The 24,203-nt window shown below is 39.4% G+C and overlaps 1 protein-coding gene and 1 non-coding gene across 2 annotated transcripts in view; one reads left to right on the top strand and one right to left on the bottom strand.

Annotated features, from left to right (window-relative positions):
- The window catches only part of LRP6 (LDL receptor related protein 6), a 153,625-nt gene that overhangs the window by 20,323 nt on the left and 109,099 nt on the right, over positions 1-24,203 (top strand). Inside the window, exon 2 of the mRNA XM_050748223.1 lies at positions 1,239-1,632. Within this exon, the coding sequence (XP_050604180.1) occupies positions 1,239-1,632 (394 nt within the window). The remainder of the gene's footprint in view (positions 1-1,238; positions 1,633-24,203) is intronic.
- LOC126931856 (U6 spliceosomal RNA) lies at positions 21,117-21,224 on the bottom strand. The gene has a single exon (XR_007717970.1). It is a non-coding gene; the product is annotated as a U6 spliceosomal RNA (small nuclear RNA).

Below are 24,203 nucleotides of genomic sequence, written 5' to 3'. Positions count from 1 at the left end.
GCAGTGGATTGGACATTTCCATCATCGCAGAAAGTTCTGTAGGACAGTAGTGCTCTAGATTTTTAATTGTTGCTTGATATTAGGAAAGTAAATGTCAAGCTTGGAATAGATATTTAATAAAACCCAAAAAACATGGAATTTATACTACCTCACTTCCAACAGCCTTAACTTTCTCAAAGTTAAATGTTATTTCTGTAAGATTGGCTTTATATTTAGTTTCGGGTCTTTTCAAAGGTCATTTTGAGAGTAATATAGAACAGAATAAAGTAGCTTTACTAAGAACTATTTCAGTCAAACTGTAACAGTTTTATTAAGGTATAATTGATAGACAATAAATTTTGCTTATGTCAAGTGTAAAATTTAGTAAGTTTTGACATGTTTACACCTCCGAAACCATCATTATTGATAATATAGCTCATCACCTGCAAAAGTTTGCTCGTGCCCCTTTTTAATTCTCCCCCTTATTCTTTTGCATCTTCTCTCCCTATGTTGAGACAGCCATTGGTCTGCTTTATGTCATAATAGACTAGTTTACCTTTTGTAAAAGTTTATATAGATGAGAGTCATGCAATATATACCTTTGTTTTGGCCTGGCTTCTTTCATTCTGAATTGAGATCCACCTATTTTTCATGTACAAAGAGTTCATTATTTTCTATTGTATGGCAGTATTACAGTTTTATCCATTAGTCTGTTGATGACATTTGGGTTGATTCCAGTTTGGGTTATTACAAATAAATTGCTATGAGCATTTGCATATAAGTCTTTGTATTGACGTATGTTTTTGTTTCTGTTGAGTAAATACCTAGATGTGGAATAGGCAATACCTAGCTATTGCCTTGGATTGTATAGTAGGTTGTATGTTTAACCTTTTAGGAAACTGCCAAACTGTTTTCCCAAGTGACTGTACCATTTTACATTCACCCCAGTAGAGTATGAGTGTTCCAGTAGCTCCATATCCTTGCCAATTCTTGGTATAGCCAGGCTTTAAAATTTTATCTGAGTTATTTTAACAAGAAAAGACTATCATGGTGGAAATAGTTCCCTCCCCTTTCCTATGTCTTATTTTTTAAATGCTGCAAAAATATTTTGTGTGTGAAAGTATTTTAGATGGTCTCCAACTGATTTATTTACTCTTTTCTTATCTTTGACAATCACTAATACTGATTTGAAACCCAGTTTACAAGAACCAATACCTTTTCTTCCTTTTCACTTACATATTTTTCTTTTTTTGTTCTAGCGGCCCCTTTGTTGCTTTATGCAAACAGACGGGACTTGCGATTGGTTGATGCTACAAATGGCAAAGAGAATGCTACGATTGTAGTTGGAGGCTTGGAGGATGCAGCTGCGGTGGACTTTGTGTTTGGTCATGGCTTGATATACTGGAGTGATGTCAGCGAAGAAGCCATTAAACGAACAGAATTTAACAAAACTGAGAGTGTACAGAATGTTGTTGTTTCTGGATTATTGTCCCCCGATGGGCTGGCATGTGATTGGCTTGGAGAAAAATTGTACTGGACAGATTCTGAAACTAATCGGATTGAAGTTTCTAATTTAGATGGATCTTTACGAAAAGTTTTATTTTGGCAAGAGTTGGATCAACCCAGAGCTATTGCGTTAGATCCTTCAAGTGGGTAAGTTTTTGTACAGTGTACGAAGATCATCGTACCTCCTCCTGGTTTTTCTCCACTGACATACACCACCCTGACCCCTATGAGAAGAGAAAGATCGAAAACAGGAATTTTAGATTCTTTGGGCTTCTTTGTTGAGTAGACTTGAATGTAGAAAGTTATGTTGTGTTGTTATTATTATTGTTGTTATTATTTTTGACAAGGTCTTGCTCTGTCACCCAGGCTGTAGTGCAGTGGTGCAATCAAAGCTCACTGCACTGTCAACCTCCCAGGCTGAAGTGGTCCTCCCATTTCAGCCTCCCACGTAGCTGGGACTTTAGTTGTGTGTACCACACCTGGCTAACTAAAAAAATTTTTTTGTTAGCTGGGCGTCGTGGCACACGTCTGTAATCCTAGCTACTCGGGTGGCTGAGGCACGAAAATCACTTGAACCTGGGAGGCGGAGGTTGCGGTGAACTGAGATTGCACCACTGTGCTCCAGCCTGGGCAACAGAGTGAGACTTTGTCTCAAAAAAAATTTTTTTTGTAAAGACGGAATTTCACCATCTTGCCCAGGCTGGTCTCGAACCCCTGGGCTCAAGTGATCAATCGCTCTGCCTTGGCTTCCCAAAGCGCTGGGATCACGGGTGTGAGCCACTGTGCCCAGTGTGTTGTGTTCTTAGTGTTTCTGTAAATTGTTTTGGGTTTCTAATAACCATGTTTATATTTCCTGGGTTTTCTTCTGTATTTATTTTTTGTGATATCAGAAGATAATTTGAAGGAATGAAAACTTAAAAAGAGAAGGATTTGATAGCTCAAGATGAGGTAGACTAGATGTTATAACTTTTATTATATACACAATGATATTGTGATAACTAGTGTTTTTTTATGTTACACTCTGAAGCGTTATTTAATATGTCAGCATTGAATGAAAAATAAAAGTTACTAAATAACTCATTTCCAGTTAGCTAAACATATATTTGCAATAAAGGTTAATTTTCTAATGAGAAGGAAAACTTAAAGCTCTGAGAAAATCTCATTTCAAAGTGTGAACTGTATCCCCACATTGCTTCTGTTACTATGCCTCATTTCTACTATTAGCGTATACCATTTTATGATATTTCTTTATGGAATAAATTGTCATGGCCAGTCTGTCATGGCTAAGTATAGGTAACTATCTGAACATGAACCTAAAATGACTAATATTTGGTTAAAATCCAAAGATAAATAACTTGTACTATTTTAGTACTTTGTTTTTTTTAGCTTTCAATTGTATTAGAATGCTTTAAAACTCATTTCATTTATGGAAAGGAGTAGATTCTTTTTATGTAATAAATGAGAACTTGGGAAGAATGGAGGAAAGGTTTATGTGCTGCTTTATCTTGATATCAGGCCTGATTTGGTTACAGAGGTTGAACAGGATGCCATGTTGTAGAAAAATGAGAAGACTGATTTGACTGTAAAGGATAACATGGGCAGTAGTGTAGTGAAATTTTAGAGGGAGATGTCTGGAAATACAAATACGTATTTTTTTATAGTGGAATTAAAACGTGTTTGTTGAGAGAAGATGGTGCTCTTAAAGCACCGGGAAATATTGTAGTGGCTCTGATGGTACGAAAAAGCATTGGATGTCCTGAGGAGGAGGTCTCAGATGTAACTGTAGTAATCAAATAATTTGGTTGTTGAGAACTTTACAGATATTTTTTGAGAAATGGAGTTTGTCCTTTGCTAACAGAGTTCGTAAGGCTCAGGGATTGCTGAAATGTTTCTGAGGTTACTGCTTTGTAGAACACATAGGGTTTTGGTACTTTTAGTCGTCATTAGGGAAGAATACTTTGGTGAAAAGATAAAGTTCTTTTTTCCCCTCTTTTTCTTCTTGACAAATTAAGGCTTACCACTGTAAGAGTGATGATTGAAATTTAATAAAATATCTATTAAACGGTTATTATGTTCAGAGTTCTTCATTTTGTACTCTGGTTGGAGAGAGGGGGTTTAGTTTATCTTTACTGTTTTATTTAAGGACAGAAAACTTGGGAGAGACAACTTTTTCTTCTTCACAGCATGTTTATTTGCATTATGTAACATGTATGTGAAGAGAGGAAGAGTGTTAAAATAATCAGAAGAGACACAAGAGCTGTTATGAGCTTCATTGCCAAATTTTGGAATGGGATCTTGATCATTTCTGTGAGGGATTAATGATTACATGATTGTACATTATTAAAGGGAACTGAATGTATATAGTTCCTCTTGACTCTTCAGGATCTAATAGTTTAGTGAGTAAATTAATCATTTTCATTTTGTTCCTCAAAACTAATGAGCTTTACTTCTGGGTAGCAGGTCTGATAAGTATCTTCTGAAGTAATTTTGCCATTTGATTAAAAAATACTTTAGAGTTTCTGTGGCTTTAATTTATCCTTGTTACTTCTCATTATTGAATGTGAGAATTCACCAAAGACTTAGCTGATAAAAAAGATTATTGGAAGAATCAGTAGTAATGTACTTTGAAGGTAGAAGGTAGTGTTATGTAGCTTCTGAAGGTGGTTCAGTGAAGAATAACTCTTTCTGTGGACTAAAGACTTGGTCAAACACCCAGTGAAATATTTTTTAGTATTTTTGATGTGTGTGGTTAATGTGAGAGGCAGAGGAGGGTAATATAGGGGAGAGAGAGTGGGTAAATTCAGCCCCCTCCCCTAGCTTTAACAGTCCTCTCAAAATTTCTTTTAATTTCGAGAAGTCATTTTGTGTTATGGTTATTTTAAAAATGACTCAACTGGAAACAAATAGAATCTGGTCAAATGTTATATATACATATGATATATGTACATATGATGGAGTGTATTTAAAATTATGTTTTAAACTCCTGCACTGAAAAATATATTCAGATAATCTTTCAGTGTTAATGATCTTGGATTTATATCGTGGATTGTGGTTTTAGCTGAAAAGTAATTATAGGTAGAGTACATCATTTGTCAAACAGAATAGATGATTTCCAGATTTATTTTTTGGGGGAAATATGAAGTTTGAGTTCCAGGCAAAGTACATGAAAACAGTGCTGAGGAAAAATGTAGACTTTTCAGAGTTCCAGGATCCTGGTTTATGAGGTTCACAGGAGCTGACTGAGCTCTCTCACAGCAACTTACGTAAAAGGAAAGCTATTGAATGACTGGTATTGTTTGAGCCCTGGGAACTAGTGCAGACATCTGTGTGCTTTCGGATGTATGGAGTTCTTTGTGTAATCAGTCCATTTAGCCTACACTGAAGGAAGATTTTTATTCCTCTCTCTAAATTTGGCCTCTATTATATTAGTCTGAGATTTTTTTTTTCTTATAATAGTGACTAGCGGTGTACACTTCGGACTAAGAAACGGGAAGATTTGTGTATGAAATTGTTACGGAATGAACAACCAGAGTTACAGTAAACTGTAGTCTTAGGTTATAGTGAGTAGAGGTGATTCCTACGTGGCTGCTCCTAATGCTGGAGCCCTTCACTCTGATTCCACAGTTACCATGCTAAGCAACTGTACTAATCTTGGTGATGTTGAGGACCTGTGTTAAGTTTAAGGGTGTTTTGTTTGTTCGTTTAGGATCCTTTCATATTCCAAATCATTTTAGATGTTTTTTTATAAAGTTAAACTTCAGTGATTCAATTTGAGGTGAATTTATACTAAAAAGCTTTGAATATTTATATTTTTAAAATACATATTTTTATTTATTCATTGTTTATTTATTTATTTTTGAGATGGAGTCTCGCTTTGTCGCCCAGGCTGGAGTGCAGTGGCGCGATCTCTGCTCACTGCAAGCTCCGCCTCCCGGGTTCGTGCCATTTTCCTGCCTCAGCCTCCCGAGTAGCTGTGACTACAGGCGCCCGCCACCATGCCTGGCTAATTTTTTGTACTTTTAGTAGAGACGGAGTTTCATCATGTTAGCCAGGATGGTCTTGATCTCCTGACATCGTGATCTGCCCGCCTCTGCCTCCCAAAGCGCTGGGATTACAGGCGTGAGCTACCGCGCCTGGCCTATTTTTTATTATCATTTTTATTTTTTGAGACGGAGTCGCACTCTGTTGCCCAGGCTGGAGTGCAGTGGCACAATTTCTACTCACTGCGACCTCTGCCTCCCAGGTTCAAGCCATTCTTCTGCCTCAGCTTCCCCAGTAGCTGGGATTACAGGCGCACACTACCATGCCCAGCTAATTTTTGTATTTTTAGTAGAGACAGGATTTCACCATGTCAGCCAAGCTGGTCATGAACTCCTGACCTCAAGTGATCCGCCTGCCTTAGCCTCCCAAAATGCTGGGATTATATGTGTGAGCCACTGTGCCCAGCCAAAAATATGTATTTTTAAATCATTGTTAAATATAACATTAACAACACTAAAAGTTCTGCTTTAAAAATGCTTGCGCATCTACCTCAGTGGAAAAAAATGATTTGTAATTTTTCTATCAGTTTTATACATATAATTATCATATTTTGAATATGTTTAAAAGTATTTTCTACACTTATATATCCCAGGTGACTAAAATAGTTCCTAAATCTTTTTTTGTGACTGAACTTTAAGAAAAAAGCTTTTCTTAAAGGAAAACTTTTAAGTTTTAAAAGTTAAAGGAAAATAATATTTTCTATTACAGTATTAGCTTTCTTTTTTAGAAGAAAGCATTTTCTAAGCAAATGCAAATTTTAGCATGGTCTTCTATGAATTCCAAATGAGTATGGCTTTGATTACAAATGTTTATTTAAAACATAATTAAGATTTTTAGTCCTTAGTTTTTCACAAAAGTTATCAAGATCATATTTTATAAAAATATATTCACTGGAGCTTGTTTTATGTTATACCTAGCTCTACTGTTATTATTTTTTTTTCTTGAGACAGAGTCTTGCTCTGTCGCCAGGCTGGAGTGCAGTGGTGGAATCTTGGCTTACTGCAACCTCCACTTCCCGGGTTCAAGTGATTCTCCTGCCTCAGCCTCCCAAGTAGCTGGGACTACAGGCGCATGCCACCATGCCCAGCTAATTTTTGTATTTTTAGTAGAGACAGGGTTTCACCATGTCGGCCAGGATGGTCTCAATCCCTTGACCTCGTGATCCGCCCACCTCGGCCTCCTGAAGTGCTGGTATTACAGGCATGAGCCACCGTGCCCGGCCAATACCTAGCTCTGTTTACCAGCAAATTACTTCAGTGTCTTGGATCTAATTTTCCTTATCTCTAAAATGATGGGTTTCTTTCAGTTTTGACATTATTTTGAGTTTAAAAACTGAGATATTGGCTGGGTGTGGTGGCTTATGCCTATAATCCCAGCCCTTTAGGAGGCCAAGGTGAGCGGATCACTTGAGCACAGGAGTTTGAGACCAGCCTGTGCAACATGATGAAACCCTGTCTTTACAAAAAAATACAAAAAATTAGCCAGGCATGGTGGCACACGCCTGTGGTCCTGAGCTACTCAGGATGCCAAGGTCGGAGGATCACTTGAGCCCAGGAGCGGAGGTTGCTGTGGGCCGAGACTGAGCCATGGCGCTCCAGCCTAGGTGATGGAGTAAAGACCCCGTTTCCAAAAAACAAACAACAACAAAAAAAGTGAGATATTTAAAGAAAGAACTCTGAACAGCTATTTAAAAACTTTTATTTTACAGAACTCTGAATAGCTATTTAAAAAATTTTATTTTACGGTTACACATTTGAGTCAGTGGTTTAAGTATGTTACACTTAGAATTGTGTTTTTGTGGAGCAGATTCTTAAACTTTTGTTTTTACTACCTTGCATATGTCATCACTCTGGGCCTCCCGTTTTACTCTACAGTTGAAACCTTTTTTCCAGTTCCATTTGATGTAAACGGAAAAATACTTTGAGATGACAAAGGATTCATTCTTTTTTTTTTTTTTTTTTTTTTGAGACCGAGTTTTACTCTTGTTGCGTAGGCTGGAGTGCAGTGGCGTGACCTCGGCTCACTGCAATCTCTGTCTCCCGGGTTCAAGCACTTCTCCTGGCTCAGCCTTCCTAGTAGCTGGGATTACAGGTGCCTGCCACCCCACGCCTGGCTAATTTTTTGTGTTTATAGTAGAGACAGGGTTTCTCCGTGTTGGCCAGGCTGGTCTCGAACTCCTGACCTCAGGTGATCCACCCGCCTCGGCCTCCCAAAGTGCTGGCATTACAGGAGTGAGCTGCTGTGCCAGGCCATAAAAAGATTCTTTTTGTATAGAGAGTGGAAAATGTAGCCAGTTACTTTTAGGCAGATTATATAGATTCACATATGTTTGGAGGTGAGTCTTTTTGAGATCATTATCTAAAAATTAAGAGTGATGTGTTAGAAGAACCACTAATCTGGTCAGGAAATCTGAATTAGATGTTTAGCTTGAATGGCTTATGAATCAAGGCCTTGGAAATTAAGAAACAACAAACTCGTGGTGTGTGTCTGTCTGTGTGTGTGTGTGTGTGTGTGTGTGTGTGTGTGTGTTCTCAATGTTAACGTAGGGCTGTTTTCTTAAAATTATCTTAACTCTCATCCAGTTTTAGTTTCTTCATATCAAGTGATATCCATCACTGTGTCTCAAATTAATATGTTTCAGTTGCATTGTCTACTTTTTTATGCTTCATATCTGTGAGCATTTATTGAAGGAATTTTGAAGGGGAGTAGTTGTAGTATAACTGAATGCCTTTACATAACACAGTATTTTAATAGCTTTGCTTTTTAATAAAAGCTTTCTTTGCATGTAGCGTTGAGCTTTTCATTCATCCTTAGTAGAAGACTGAAACTTGGTGATGACAAAGAATAGGATACCTTCCTCTGTATGGTTGGAGATGAAAAAAAAAAAAAAGGAATAGGGTATCTTTATGAGTGTAGGCTGCCTGCATTTGGGGATTTTATCTACCTTTGATGTATTCCAGGGTTGATGACTCTTCAGAAATTACAGTGAATCTTTAAGGTTTTGGAAGGAGGGGTTTGTCAGCTAGTTTGTGAACTAGGGATAAAATATGATTGTTTTTATTTTTGTACCAATTGATATTGATACTGTATTTCTTTTAGAAATTTTCACTTAAACTTATTGAGTTTTATACTGTTTTGGTTTTCCTACCACTTGGACTGTGCCTTTCCTTCCTCCATTAGCTCTTTAAAAATGGAACAGTTTAAAAGTGCATTATTTTCTTTGTTCTTTTTCTGAGATCATATCTGTTTCCAGTTGACTTTTGCATAGAAGCAGATAGCCAATTATTTAAAATCTAAAGCTTCAGATTAGATCTTGCTTTAAAACACTGGCCCTGTATATGAAGGATCTTGGTGTAAACAACTTATAGTTTTGAAAGATGTTCTGGTAAATTGGGAAGGTCTGTTTTCTATCCCTTGAATCCTAGAACTGGAAGGAAATCTTAAGGATCCTCTAGCTAAATGTCTTCCTTCCCTTCTTTGGGTGAAGAAACCAAGGCCTTTGACCAAGATAAAGTGAGAGGGAGCTATATTCTTAGTTGAAATTTTTGGATTCCATGTTTAGTCCTTTTTTTCTTTGTGAAAGGTATCTTACTGAAGCCATGGTTTTTTGTTTTTTGTGTTTTTTTTTTTTTACAAGTTGAATTACTTAAAAAAATTCAACATGGTAGCTTTGTTTAAAGGACCTTTTAAAATAAGTTTTATGTTTTTAGGTTTACTCAGTGTACCAATTTCTTATTTTACCATTGCTTTTTGCATCCCAATTAATCCATTTGAATTCAGCTTCCTTTTGTTTGAAGTGTGCCCTTCAATGTTTCTTTCATTGAGGGTCTGTTAATAGTAACTCTTGGTCTTTGTCTAAAAATGTATTTATTTTGCCCTCATTCTTGAAATGATAATTAGAGTATAGAATTCTGTGTGATTATTTTCACTCAGACCTTTGAGAGTGTGTGGCTTTAATTGTTGGTACGATTAAGTCTGTGTTGCTTTATAATTTATAATTTATCTTTTTAATATTTTTCTGGTTTTTAAAAGCTTCTCTTGATTTTTGGTATTTTGCAGCTTTGTCTACCCTGTGTCTAGATGTGGATATATTTTTATTTATCCTGGTTGGGATTCATATTTCTAGAATCTAAACATTTTTGTTGTTTGTTAATTCTAGAGAATTCTTACCCATTTTTTTCTTAATTTTCCTTCATTCTCCTTGGTCGTCTTTGGAACTCTTGTTTGATGTGTTCCTTTCTAATTTCTTGTTCCTTTCCTCTTAATTTTGCTCTTTTATCTTCTCTCTCATTATTTCTCTGAGCCACTTTCTGGGGTTTTTTTTTTTTTTTTTTTTGTACCTGCCATTTAGATAGCAAAATTCTTTCTTCAGCTGTGCCTAATTTTGCAGTTTAATATGTTAATTGAGGTTTTAATATCAGTGACTACATTTTAATTTTTTAGAATTTCTTTGTGTCCCTTGTTTAAAAACTTATGAGGAAATCTCAGCTACATAAAAGTAGAGAAAACAGTATATCAATAATTTTAGACTTGGAAAAAAGTTGCAAAAATTGTACATAGTTCTGGTATAACTTTCACCCAGCTTCCATAAATATTGACATTTTGTATAACCATAGAACAGTTATCGAACCAGGAATTAATGTTGATAGAATACTATTAACTAATCTGTAGACCATATTTGAATTTCTCCGTTTTCCCCATTAGTCCTTTCTCTGGGCCAGGATCCCATTTTGTGTTTAGTTATCTCCTCAGCCTTTTCTAATCTGAGATGTTTTGGTAGTCTTTCTTCATTGTTCATAACCTAGACGTTTTTGAAGATTATCGGTCAGTCATTTGTAGAACGTTCCTCAGTTTGGCTCTATTTGCTGTTTCTCGTGATTTGATTAAAGTTACACATTTTTGGCAAGAATACCACAGAAGTGATATTATGCCCTTCTCAGGGCATCCTGTCAGCAGGCACATTATGTGGATACTGGGTGATGTTACAGTTGATCACTTGGTTATGGTTTTGTCTGCTAGTTTTTTTTCACTGTAGTTATTATTTTTTTCCTTGCAATATATATTTGAGGCTGTGCAATTATCCTGTTTCTCATCATACTTTTATCCACAAATGTTATCATTCCTTGATAGTTTTTGCCTGTAGTAATTACTACTGTGGTGTTTGCTTTTTGCCAAATAGCAATTTTTCTAGTTCCATTATTCCTTCTGTGTGCATTATTAGTTAGACTTCTCCCTTAACATACAGCTGTCCTGTCTCTCTCATTTATTTATTCAGTTATTTATATGAGTGTGATATTGTGAAAATGTATTTGGTGTCTGTCCCCTGGTTCTTGGCACAGAGCTTCTAAAACCCTTGTAATTTCCTGAGCAGTAGGGGTGCTAGGTGCATCTTTTGTTCTAATATTTGGTCTTTGACTCCAGTGCCTGACATGGAACTCCTAATCCGTTGGAATTTCCTGGGTGACAGGAACATCTTTTGTTTTAATGAGGCAACTCTTGGTAGGCTTCTGGATGGGGGCTGGTCACCAGAAAGACCAAGCCATGATTAGAAGCTTGGAACTTTCAGCTCTGCTTCACATCCTTGGGAAGGGGAGAGGGACTGGAGATAAAGCTAATATCAGTCATGCCTATATAAGAAGCCTCTCTAAAAAAAAAAAAAAAAAAAAGCCCTGAACTACGTGGGTTTTTGAGAACTTCTGGGTTGGTGAACACATCGATTTTCGTGTTTCATTAGGATGGAATCTCCTGTGCTCGTGACCCTTCTAGATCTCTCCCTATGTATCTTTTCCATGTGGTTGTTCATCTGTATCCTTCGTAATATCCTTTATAGTAAACTGATAAATATAAATAAAGTGTTTCCCTGAGTTCTGTGAGCTACTGTAGCAAATGATTGAACCTGAGGAGGGGATTGTGGGAACCTCCAGTTTACAGCTGGCCAGTCAGGCGCACGGGTGCCTGCAATGGAGGGGGCAGTAACCGAGCCCGTTACTGGGATCTGATGCTGTCTTCACATAGATAGTGTCAGAATTGAACTGGCCTGTAGGACACCCAGCTGGTGGTGTAGAATTGCTTGGTGTGGGGAACCCCCCTGTTACCCCGCCCAGCAATCTGGTGTCAGAAGTGTTCAGTTATGTTGACTCTGTGAGAGAAGGAAAAGTGTTTTTCTGATACAATTGGTATGGATTCATGGGCATTTATTTTATCCTGTAGGTTATAATCCAAAACTGTCATGATTTTCTTGCTCAAATTGTTGCAGATTTGGCCAGTGGGAGCTCCTTCACCTTGGTTCCTGAGTCATTTTACATGCCCTCATTGTTTTATTTATTTATTTTATTTATTTTTTTTCAGATGGAGTCTTGCTCTCTCGCCCAGGATGGAGTGCAGTGGTACAATCTCAGCTCACTGCAAGCTCCGCCTCCCGGGTTCATGCCATTCTCCTGCCTCAGCCTCCCAAGTGGCTGGGACTACAGGCACCCGCCACCGTGCCCAGCTAATTTTTTGTATTTTTCAGTGGAGACAAGGTTTCACACCGTGTTAGCCAGGATGGTTTGGATCTCCTGACCTTGTGATCCACCCGCCTCGGCCTCCCAGGGTGCTGGGATTACAGGCGTGAGCCACCGTGCCTGGCCACCTCATTGTTTTTTAAGTACTTTCTTACTTTCTGGCAACTCCAGACAGTCCAGACTCATTGTGTCCTTCTTCTGTTCCACCCCTTGAATCAACTATTTCTCCAAGGAGTTCTGGCTCCTTTTATTAGAGAATGGTATTTAGAAATGAAGATGTGGAAACTAGGTATGTTCTTTGCTACTGGATTTTCTTTTTTTTTCTTTTAGCCAGAGTTTTGCCCTTGTTGCCCAGGCTGGAGTGCAATGGTGCGATTATTGCTCACTGCAGCCTCCGCCTCCTGGGTTTAAGTGATTCTCCTGCCTCAGCCTCCCAAGTAGCTGGGATTACAGGCATGTGCCACCACGCCTGGCTAATTTTGTATTTTTAGTAGAGACGGGGTTTCTCCATGTTGGTCAGGCTGGTGTCAAACTCCCAACCTCAGGTGATCTGCCTGCCTTGGCCTCCCAAAGTGCATGAGATTACAGGCGTGAGCCACTGTGCCCAGCTGCATTTTCTTTTATTGTATTTAGTACCTCTCAGTGGACAGAGTTAGGAAATGCATGGTGTATGTAGACACACATACTCCTAGTTCTGTGTCTTTGCTATATGTAAAAACAAATTCATGTTATCGCCAGTTCCAATCTACTACCACAAAATTATCGTGGCCTTCTCCCTTTTCTTACTTGGGATATTTACTTCTATTCTGTGATAGTGAGAAACCTGGCTCTCATTATTCATGATGTATTTTCTTATTTGCCCATCTTAGTATATATACACATTAAGAGTTTTAAAATCATTAGCCTATACCACCATTGTGAGAAACGAATTTACTTTGGTGTTATGTGAAACAATTTACATGTTCCTAAGAGTTAAAAATAACATAAAAATTTATACTCAGAAAAGTGTTCTTCTTCCCCATCCCTTCTATCGTAGTCCCATCCCCTACCCTTTTTTATCCAGTCTTTCCCCACCCCTTTCTATAGGTATCTTAGTCTTAATAATTTCTGCTTTTTTCTTGTGAATTCGTTTATGTACAAATGAGTTGATACATGTGTGTATTCTTTTTTCTTTTATTATACCTCTATTCTCTCAGAATATGAATGTGTATATTCTTTTTTTTTTTTTTTTTTTGAGACATAGTCTCTCTCTGTCGCCCAGGCTGGAGTGCAGTGGCATGATTTTGGCTCACTGTAACCTCTGCATCCCGGGTTCAAGCGATTCTCCTGCCTCAGCTTCCTGAGTAGCTGGATTAACAGGTGCATGCCACCACACCTGGCTAATTTTTGTATTTTTAGTAGAGGCGGGGTTTCACCGTGTTGGGCAAGCTGGTCTCAAACTCCTGACCTCGTAATCTGCCCACCTCAGCCTCCCAAAGTGCTGGAAGTACAGGCGTGAGCCACTGTGCCCAGCCGTGAATGTGTGTATTCTTACAATCCTCTTTTCTTACATGAAAGAGTAACATACTATAGATGTTCTTTTGCACTTTCTTTTTAAACTTTTTTTTTTTTTTTTTTTTTTGAGACGAAGTCTTGCTCTGTCGCCCAGGCTGGAGTGTAGTGGCATGATCTGTGCTCACTGCAACCTCCTGCCTCCTGGGTTCAAGCGATTCTTTGGCCTCAGCCTCCCAAGTAGCTGGGACTACAGGCGTGTGCCACCATGCCTGGCTAATTTTTTATTGTTATTATTATTTTTTTGAGACAGAGTTTTACTCTTGTTGTCCACGCTAAAGTGTAATGGTGCGATCTCGGGTCACCACAACCTCCGCCTCCCGGGTTCAAGTGATTCTCCTGCCTCAGCCTCCCGAGTAACTGGGAATACATGCATTTACCACCATGCCCGGCTAATTTTGTATGTTTAGTAGAGATGGGGTTGCTCCATGTTGGTCAGGCTGGTCTCGAACTCCTGACCTTGTGATACACCTGCCTCGGCCTTCCAAAGTGCTGGGATTACAGGCATGAGCCACTGCACCTGGCCAAAACTTAACATTTTGAATGTCATTCCATATCATTTCATAGAGATCTTCCTCATTTTTTGCCAGTGCATAGTGTACCATTGTGTGAATGTACCATAGTTTATTCAACCACTCTCTATATGTAGGCTTTTAGGCTGTTTTTCTTTTCTTTTTTTTAATTAGCTGAGATATTTTAAAGCAGATGCACATACTGACATCTCACTTGTAAATATTTTATTTTGCATCTCGAAAAAATACTTTTTTCTAGAATCATAATGCCATTGTCTTTCACATACCTTGCAATGAACAGTTCTTTAATGTTACAAATTAGTCTGTTGGTACTCAGATATCTGTGTCTCAGAAATGTTGCTTTATAGTTGGTTTGTTTGAAATCGGGATCCAAACAGGTTTACAAGTTGCACATGGTTTTTCTAGAGCAGTTGAGTTGATCCTCCCCTTTTCCCTTTTTATCTCTTACCCTGTTGACTTAATTGAAAAGACTGGGTCAGCTGTCCTGTAGAATGTCCCAGATTTTTTATTTTCTTTCTTTCATTCATTCATTCGTTCATTCATTCATTCATTCATTCATTCATTTTTTTGAGATGGAGTGTGGCTCTGTTGCCCAGACTGGAGTGCAGTGGCGTGATCTCGGCTCACTGCAACCTCTGCCTCCCGGGTTCACGCCGTTCTCCTGCCTTAGCCTCTCGAGTAGCTGGGACCACAGGCGCCCACCACCACGCCCAGCTAATTTTTTGTGATTTTAGTAGAGTCGGGGTTTCACCGTGTTAGCCAGGATGGTCTCGATCTCCTGACCTCGTGATCCGCCTGCCTCAGCCTCCTGAAGTGTTGGGATTACAGGCGTGAGCCACCGCGCCCGGCCAAGTTTTTATTTTCTAACAAATTATTGTGGTATTTGATTTATTTTTATCCCCCTGTTACTTGGAAAATGAAATTAGATTTGAAGACTTGATTAGAGACAGAGTTAACATTTTGGCATGAATGCCTCAGAGGTAGTACTGAGTACTTTGTATTTGTCACATCAGAAGTTGTCCTATATTGTAGTGATGCTAAGATTATTCAGTAGGTTCAGATGGTCAAATTTTCTGGCAGTTGGGATGCTAGATGCATCTTTTGTTGTAATATTTGGTTTTTGACTCTAGTGCCTGAAAGTTACTATCTTTATTTGTAAGTTGAGCCCTTTCCTCTTGTGTCCTTATTTGTGGGATGATCCTTTTGTATTTTGCCAAATACCTAGTTCCTTATTAACCACTCATCTATTGATTATTTTAGCATGCACTGAGGATTGCTTTCTTGTGTTTTCTTATTAGGGATATCTATTATTATTTGATGATGTCTTTTCTTGTGTTATGTATTTTATTCCATCTTTTATGTGTTTTAATAATTTAAATATTTATAATCTCTATCAAGTTGTTCAGTTTTCTGAAGTTCTTAAAAATCCACTTTTTTTTTTTTTTAAAAATTTATACCTGCTGGATTCTTGCTTAAGGTTAAATGCTTCCTTGAGTGTTTTATATAGTTTTGGATTGTGAGCTGATCTTCAGAGAGGCTATCCTTGAGAATTCTGAGTGACTTGGCATATTCCTCCAGAGAGATTTTGGGTTGCTTTTGCCAAGTTCACTGGAGGTGTTTCCAGTGACCACTTAACTTTTTTTTTTTTTTTTTTTTTCTTTTTTTTTTTTTGAGACGGAGTCTCGCTCTGTCGCCCAGGCTGGAGTGCAGTGGCCGGATCTCAGCTCACTGCAAGCTCCGCCTCCCGGGTTCGGGCCATTCTCCTGTCTCAGCCTCCTGAGTAGCTGGGACTACAGGCGCCCGCCAGTGTTTTGTATTTTTTTTTTTAAGTAGAGACGGGGTTTCACCGTGTTAACCAGGATGGTCTCGATCTCCTGACCTAGTGATCCGCCCGTCTCGGCCTCCCAAAGTGCTGGGATTACAGGCTTGAGCCACCGCGCCCGGCCTTTTTTTTTTTTTTTTTTTTTTTTTTTTTTTGAGACAGAGTCTGACTCTTGCCCAGGCTGGAGTGCAGTGGCGTGATCTCGGCTCACTGCAAGCTCTGCCTCCCGGGTTCATGCCATTCTGCCTCAGCCTCCCGATAAGCTGGGACTTCAGGTGCCCACTACCATGCCCGGCTAATTTTTTGTATTTTTTAGTAGATACAGGGTTTCACCGTGTTAGCCAGGATGGTCTTGATCTCCTGACTTTGTGATCCGCCCACCTCGGTCTCCTAAAGTGCTGGGATTACAGTCGAGAGCCACCGTGCCCAGATGACCACTTAACTTTTTAAAGTATAATTTATATACAGTAAATTGCACAGATCTCAAGTGTGAAGTTTGAGGGTTTTTTTGTTTTGTTTGTTTGTTTGTTTTGAGGCAGAGTCTCACTTGGTCAGTGGCGCGGTCTCAGCCCACTGCAACCTTTGCCTCCCAGGCTCAAGCAATCCTCCCATCTCAGCCTCCTGAGCAGCTAGGACTACAGGTGTGTGCCACCACATCTGGCTAATTTTTGTATCTTTTTTAGAGATGGGGTTTTGCCATGTTGCTCAGGCTGGACTTGAATTCCTGGGCTCAAGTGATCTGTCTACCTCAGCCTCTCAAACTGTTGCAATTACAGGCATGAGCCACTGCGCTGCTCAGCCTGAGTTTTTTTTTTGTTTTTGTTGTTGTTTAAACAAAAAAACCAAAACAAAAAAACTGTTTCCTGGGCTGATCTAAAAACTTCTGGGACTACAGGCATGAGCCACAGTGCCCAGCTTAGTTTGAGTTTTGGTAAATGAGTTATCAAATGTTATCATTGCCCTATTCAAGCAGAAATATTTTTTATATTTAATTTTTGAAGTTGGGAGTTTCTGTACTATGTGGATAGAATAAATCAAACTCTAAACCTACCTAGGGGCGGCCTTATGATTATGAAGTCTTTGGTGATCTTTCCTACCTTTTCAAAGCCTAGGGCAAGACAAAAAAGACTTCCTTGTCTCCCTCTGTCGGTGGGCAGATCTTTCTACTTCATTGTTGAGGATCCATGCTTTGTGCAGGAATCTTACTTCTAACACTGTGTCTTGTGTGCCAAACTCTTCCCTGGTTTGCCATTGTAATAGACGTTCCTCAGTTTCTGAGATCAGAAAATCCAGGGTCATCATAGCATCAGATCAAACATGTACTGCTTTTTTTTTGAGATGGAGTCTTGCTCTGTCACCCAGGCTGGAGTGCAGTGGCACGATCTCAGCTGACTGCAACCTCTGCCACCCGGGTTCAAGCCATTCTCCTGCCTTCGCCTCTGAAGTAGCTGGGACTCCAGGCACCTGCCACCACACCTGGCTAATTTTTGTGTTTTTAGTAGAGATGGGGTTTCACCATATTGGCCAGGCTGGTCTCGAACTCCTGAAGATCTGTCCACCTTGGCTTCCCAAAGTGCTGGGATTATAGGCGTGAGCCACTGCGCCCGGCCATGCACTGCTTTTTACTTTCTTGTTCATTTTTGATCTCAGGAGATTTTCCCTACTTTCTTGATAAGTTCTACATTTAAAGAGGTGTTTGTATATTTTATTTTGTGTATATGTATAAATCAGATAAAAAGATTCACCATTAGTTCTATTTGTTTTGTAAAAGAAGTATTTTCTGGTTGTCTTTTTACCAAATTACCGGAATAGAAACTCTAACTTACATGTTTTAAAATATTGTCTATTATTTCATGTACCATGTACATGATAGTTGAGAATTAGTCATATGTATATTAATGACTTATTTTAATTATGGGTAGGATTATATAAGTAACTTCAAGGATCGTGACATGATTTATGACCTAGTATAGATCTGGGTCACTTAGTTTTTATAGCTCAAGTCTCAATGTCTTAATTAGTCACCTTTGTATGTAATTACATCTTGTAAAAGGTGAAATTTTATCCCTTTAGTCTAGATTTATTGAAACTGAACATTTCTGAACATTTTCATTATGGGAAACTGGATTCAAATTGAGTATACATTTCAAATTAGGGCGTGTGAATATTTTGGAAGATTTGTTGTTTTATCCTTACCTAATCAAATAAATGCTTTGGATTATGATAAAAATGTATAAAGTAAATTTGTAAAAATGGCTTGTGTGTCTAATCTTATTATCATTTTGAGATATTTTTATTTTCCTGGCATAAGAAATTGTGACATCTAGAAAACTTAATATATGTTTACTTGCCTTACTTCTCTCCCAGTTAAAATGAAGCCCATCTTCTACCTTTCACTCCATTTAAAAATTATTTTCCAGAAAACATTACAAATGAATATCAGACCAGACACAGCAATAAAATTACATTTATGTGGACACTAATGAACAGCATATAACAGCCTGGTCCTGGTTTTCATGATTTTTGGATGAATAGCAGATGTGTATACTATTGCAAAGTGGAGCTGTGACCACATATATTTATTTAATTATTCAGTATCAAGTACATGTGTTCATTCTCTCTTAATTCAAAGCCAAAATAAAGCTAATTGAGGCCAAAATAAATTAGAGGCCAAATAGATTACATAACCAGAGTTAATAAAGATTATTGCTGAAGTGAGATTTCTTCTATATAAGCCTATAACCTAGCTTTTGAGAAGCCAAGGGAGATATTTATCACATGCTTTCTGTTTCCCAAAGCATACTAAAATTGACTTTAAAATATGTTGCTGATAAAAGCCCCTGCAGAATATATTACACAACTAGTTGAATTAAGCAACTTCATTGTTAAGTGCTTTTATGTATCTACAGGTTTCTAAGGTAGATTCTAAGGTTGATTAAATAAAACCAAAACTGCTCTTTAATATGTGCACACCAATTTTTATTTTTTGAAAGAGTCTAAAATAAAATGAAGTAGTCAAGGCATGTACCTCACAGTTTAATTTTTTTTTTTTTTGAGACGGAGTCTCGCTCTGTGTTCCAGGCTGGAGTGCAGTGGCCGGATCTCAGCTCACTGCAAGCTCCGCCTCCCGGGTTCACACCATTCTCCTGCCTCAGCCTCCCGAGTAGCTGGGACTACAGGCGCCGGCCACCTCGCCCAGCTAGTTTTTTGTATTTTTTAGTAGAGACGGGGTTTCACTGGGTTAGCCAGGATGGTCTCGATCTCCTGACCTCGTGATCCGCCCGTCTCGGCCTCCCAAAGTGCTGGGATTACAGGCTTGAGCCACCGCGCCCGGCCTCTTTAATTTTTAAATGGCTGAGTTAAGCGAGAGATTTTCAAGTCTCAGTGTGAGATATTCTTTTTTTTTTTTTTTTTTTTTTTTTTTTTTTTGAGACGGAGTTTCACTTCTGTTGCTCAGGCTGGAGTGCAATGGCACAATCTCGGCTCACAGCAACTTCTGCCTCGCGGGTTCAAGCGATTCTCCTGCCTCAGCCTCCCACGTAGCTGGGATTATAGGCATGCGCCACCAGGCCGGGCTAATTTTGTGTTTTTAGTAGAGACGGGGATTCTCCATGTTGGTCAGGCTGGTCTCGAACTCCCGACCTCAGGTGATCCGCTTACCTCGGCCTCCCACAGTGCTGGGATTACAGGTGTGAACCACTGTGCCGGGCCGATGTTCTTCATTTTAATAGAAAATGTTTGTGTCATATCCTAGCAGATCTTGAGAATGTTTTTTCCCTCAGGACTTTTCCTGCATCACATCCCTGCACCGTGTCCTCTGAGCAGGCCTCAGTAGCTGCCGATCCTCTTGAGTCGGCTTCAGTGCTGCATCCTTGAATGCAATCAATGAATGCCTCTTTCCTGGCTCGCTGGGGCCTGTTGTCGTTTTTCTGCTTTCCCTAGAGCAGTGGTGCCCAAACTTTTTGGCACCAGGGACCGGTTTTGTGGAAGACAGTTCTTCCACAGGAACTGGGCAGTAGCGGGCTGGGTGGGATGGTTTCCGGATGAAACTGTGCCACCTCAGATCAGGCATTAGATTCACATATGGAGGTGTGCAACCTAGATCCGTTGCATGCGCAGTTGACAATAAGGTTCGCACTCCTGAGACTGTAATGCTGCCACTGATCTGACAGGAGGCAGAGCTCAGGCAGTAGTGCTTGCTTGCCTGCTGCTCACCTCCTGCTGTGCGGCCAGTTCCTAGCAGGCCACTGACTGCTACTGGTCCACAGCCTGCGGCTTGAGGACCCCTGCCCTAGAGAAGGGCACAGTCTCATAAAGCAGATCCTGAGACTAAAGACTCACTCTGCTGCTGGGTCACTGCATAAACTGAAGACACCTACTTGTTACCTTTTAGGCATAGCATTTACCTCTTCCTGTTAGGTCTCTTCTCTCTTCTCTTCCTTGATAGAGCCTTGCTCTGTCACGTAGGCTGTTGTACAGTGGCGTGATCTCGGCTCACTGCAACCTCCGCTCCTAGGTTCAAGCGATTCTTGTGTCTCCAGCCTCCCCAGTAGCTGGGACTATAGGCATGCATCACCACACCCAGCTAGTTTTTGTATTTTTAGTAGAGACAGGGGTTTCACCATGTTGACCAGGCTGGTCCTGAACTCCTGACCTCAGGTGATCCCCCTGCCTTGGCCTCCCAAATGGCTGCAATTACAGGTGTGAGCCACTGTACCTGGCCAGGCTCTCTTTCTTAATCCTTACCTTGGATACTTGATTTAGCTACTCTTGGGGAAATGTGCCAAATGAGGATTTGGTACCCGTCGTATTGACCACTGAATACTAAAAATGAGTGCCAAGCTTTACAGAACCGCAAACTGAAGCAGAAAGGGCTCTCCCCTCTTGCCTTTTTTTTTGTTGTTTTTTTTGTTTGTTTTTTGTTTGTTTTTAAATAAAAGACCATTTTTTAGAACAGTTTTGGGCTTACAACAAAATTGGCTGGAACAAAATACTCCTAATTTCTCCCTGTATTGTTGCCATCATTCGTTTCACTTATATGTGAGCTAAAATCATTGACTGCATTGTTGCTGTTACTATTTTGAACAAACTGTTGTTAGCTCAACTAAGAATAAGGCCGGGTGAGGTGACTCACACCTGTAATCCCAGCATTTTGGGAGGCCAAGGTGGGTGGATCACCTGAGGTCAGGAGTTCGAGACTATAAATTTGCATGTCATCCTTGCGCAGGAGCCATGCTGATCTTCTCTGAATTGTTCCAGTGTTAGTGTGTGTGCTGCTGAATTGAACGCAGTTCTTAGATACTCTGTTCCCTTTTTTTCAGTCTTTTTAAAAAATTTGCTTTTCAGCTTTGGAAGTTTCTATGAACATTCTCAAACTCAGATTCCTCAGCCACGTACAGTATACTAATGAACCCATCAAAGGCATTCTTCATTTATGTTATAGTGTTTTTGATCTCCAGCATTTCTCTTTGATTTTTCCCCTAGCTTACATTATCAGTCTATTCTTCCATGTTGTCTGTTTTTTCCCATTAGCACCCTTAGCATATTAATCATAGTTGTTTTAAATTCTTGTCTGTTTATTGCAATATTCTTGCCATATTTGAATCTGGTTATGATACTTGCTCTGTCTCTTCAAACTGCTTTTTTGTCTTTTAGTATGCCTTGTAATTTTTTGTTGAAAGCCAGATATGATATATCAGATAAAAGGAATTGTGATATATAGGCCTTTTGTAATGTGATGGTAAGCTGTAGTTCAATGACTATATCTCAGTTGTTTAGTGAGCCGTTGCCCTGGGCTGTGAGCTTCACAAGTGCTTCTCAGTTCTTTTCATCCCCTTAGGTGGGACAGAATGGTTAGAGGAGGCTGGAGTTAAGTATTTCTCTTCTGTGTAGACAGAAAGAGGGAGGTCGAGCTGGATATTTCCCTTCCCCCAGGTTGGTTAGGTTGTAGTAAGATGGATTTTCTTGAGGGCAGACCTTACCAGAACTATAGCTTTACAAGAACTCTCCTTGCACAGGCAGCAGTGGGTATTTTTCTTGGATCTCTCTCTCTCTCTCTTTTTTTTGAGACACACACTCACTCTGTCGCCTAGGCTGGAGTGCAATGGTATGATCTTGGCTCAGTGCAACCTCTGACTCCCGGGTTCAAGTGATTCTCCTGCTTCTGCCTCCTGAGTAACTGAGATTACAGGTGTCCTCCACCATGCCCGGCTAATTTTTGTATTTTTAATAGAGAGAGGGGTTTCACTATGTTGGACCGGCTGGTCTCAAACTCCTGATCTCAAGTGATCCACCTGCCTCGGCCTCTCAAAGTGCTGGGATTACAGGAGTGAGCCACCGCACTGGCTCAGATCTTACCATGAGAACCCGGTAGGGCTCCTGGAGGTAAAACTGAAAAAAGTGTCCCTAGAGTTTAACTTTCAGATTTGTCCATACCAGGCCTCCAGCAAGTCATCAGTTGCAATTTAGGTTTTCCTACTTGGGTGCTGGCTCCGATAGAGAGGTTTTTGTCCATGGATTTCTGCTTTGATAAATTATGATCCTTTGTATCACCTTGTCTGTCTATCCAATTGTGGGGGAGTGGTTTGCCCTGTGACCTTACCTCTCTGATGGATCTAAGAAGAGTTGTTGATCTTTGTTGTTGTCGTTCAGCTTTTTACTCACTATTAGGATAGAGTATTACTCACATTAGGATAGAGTAACGATTTTCAAGCTTCTCCCCCCACCAGATGGAGTCTTGCTTTGTTGCCCAGGCTGGAGTGTAGTGGCACGATTTTGGCTCACTGCATCCTCCCATCCTCCACCCTCTGGGTTCAAGCGAATTGCCTGCCTCAGCCTCCCAAGTAGCTGGGATTACAGGTACCTGCCACCACAACTGGCTAATTTTTGTATTTTTAGTAGAGATGGGGGTTTCACCATGTTGGTCAGGCTGGTCTAGAACTCCCGACCTCAGGTGATCCGCCTGCCTGGGCCTCCTAAAATGCTGGGATTACAGGTGTGAGCCACCGCCCCTGGCCATTCAGAGGTTTTATTTTGGATTCAGGCAGGCATCCAGGGAATAAATATGTTCTTACCTTATTTATATCCTTGGTCTTAGTCTAGTTCCCTGTGTGTTGGTGTTGCGCTACTGATACTGTTATTTATTATGAAAGACAATGTACCTACAGTAAGCTGATACTGTTCAGTGGACTGGACTGATTTAGTTTAAAAATCCTTGTAGTGAGACTGAGCTGGGTAAGTGAACCCATATCATATCAGTTTATATATAGGAGGTTTGAAGTGGATGTGAAAGCAGTATAATGAATTCATAACTGTTTTCAGGCTTTCATTAATTTATTTTTCATAGACACATAAGTGATAGAGAACTTGGTTGTAAAATAAGGATATGAAATCTGTTTTTTATATAAATAACTCTGACATTTTTCTTTTGAAGCCTAATCATGAGCAGACAACTGTTAGTAATCTGAAAGTGAAGTTTTCTGAAATGAGTCTCCTAGAGATTGTGGAGAAAAAAGGTGGTATGTGCATGGAGATAAGCCTGCAAGCATGTAGACTCTGCACTCTGTTTAGTAGAATTGAAGATGACTGTGGAAATAGGTATGTTTGTTTGAAGAATGGTGGTAAAATTGTTTGTAAGATGTTATATATGTAGAAGATGAGAAACATAGAAAAAAAGCATACTACACAGTTGTCAAAACCCATAGGACTTTATAGCAGAAAGTGTGGACCTTAATGAATACAAATTTTAAAATACCATATTTTTAGGAGGCTGGGGGATTCCAGGATGGAATGCAGATTGAGACAGAAGAATCTAATTGTATTAGAGATGTATGAAACAACCTCCTTGAAGTGGGTGATGGGGAAAAACTGTTGATCTAATTTATTTTGGAAATGCGTAGTGCCTGTTATACTAAAGGCAAAAAGCACTGCACATATTCTATACTTGTAGTGTACGTTAGTTGATAATATTGCTTCATATAAAGGTATAGTTAACGATTCTGATACCTCTGGTAATGTATACTAGAGTTAAACAGTTAAGTAAAGTGGATGGTGGATTGTGGGAGTCAGATTTCTCACTGTTGGAATGGAAAGTTACAAGCAAGGAGAAGGGGGCTAGAATGATCCATGTGGTAAAGGATTAGAATTGGAGACATCAGTGTTTAGTCCATGTTTAGCTTAATATATACAGTGTATACTTTAAATAAGATTAGTTGATTAACCTTAAAACAATGAAAAATAATCTCAGCTTTGGAATTTATACACATTAAA

The sequence above is a fragment of the Macaca thibetana genome, chromosome 11, assembly GCF_024542745.1.
Source record: "Macaca thibetana thibetana isolate TM-01 chromosome 11, ASM2454274v1, whole genome shotgun sequence".
In the NCBI taxonomy this organism is placed as follows: Eukaryota; Metazoa; Chordata; class Mammalia; order Primates; family Cercopithecidae; genus Macaca; species Macaca thibetana.
This window is presented reverse-complemented; position numbering and strand designations above follow the sequence as displayed.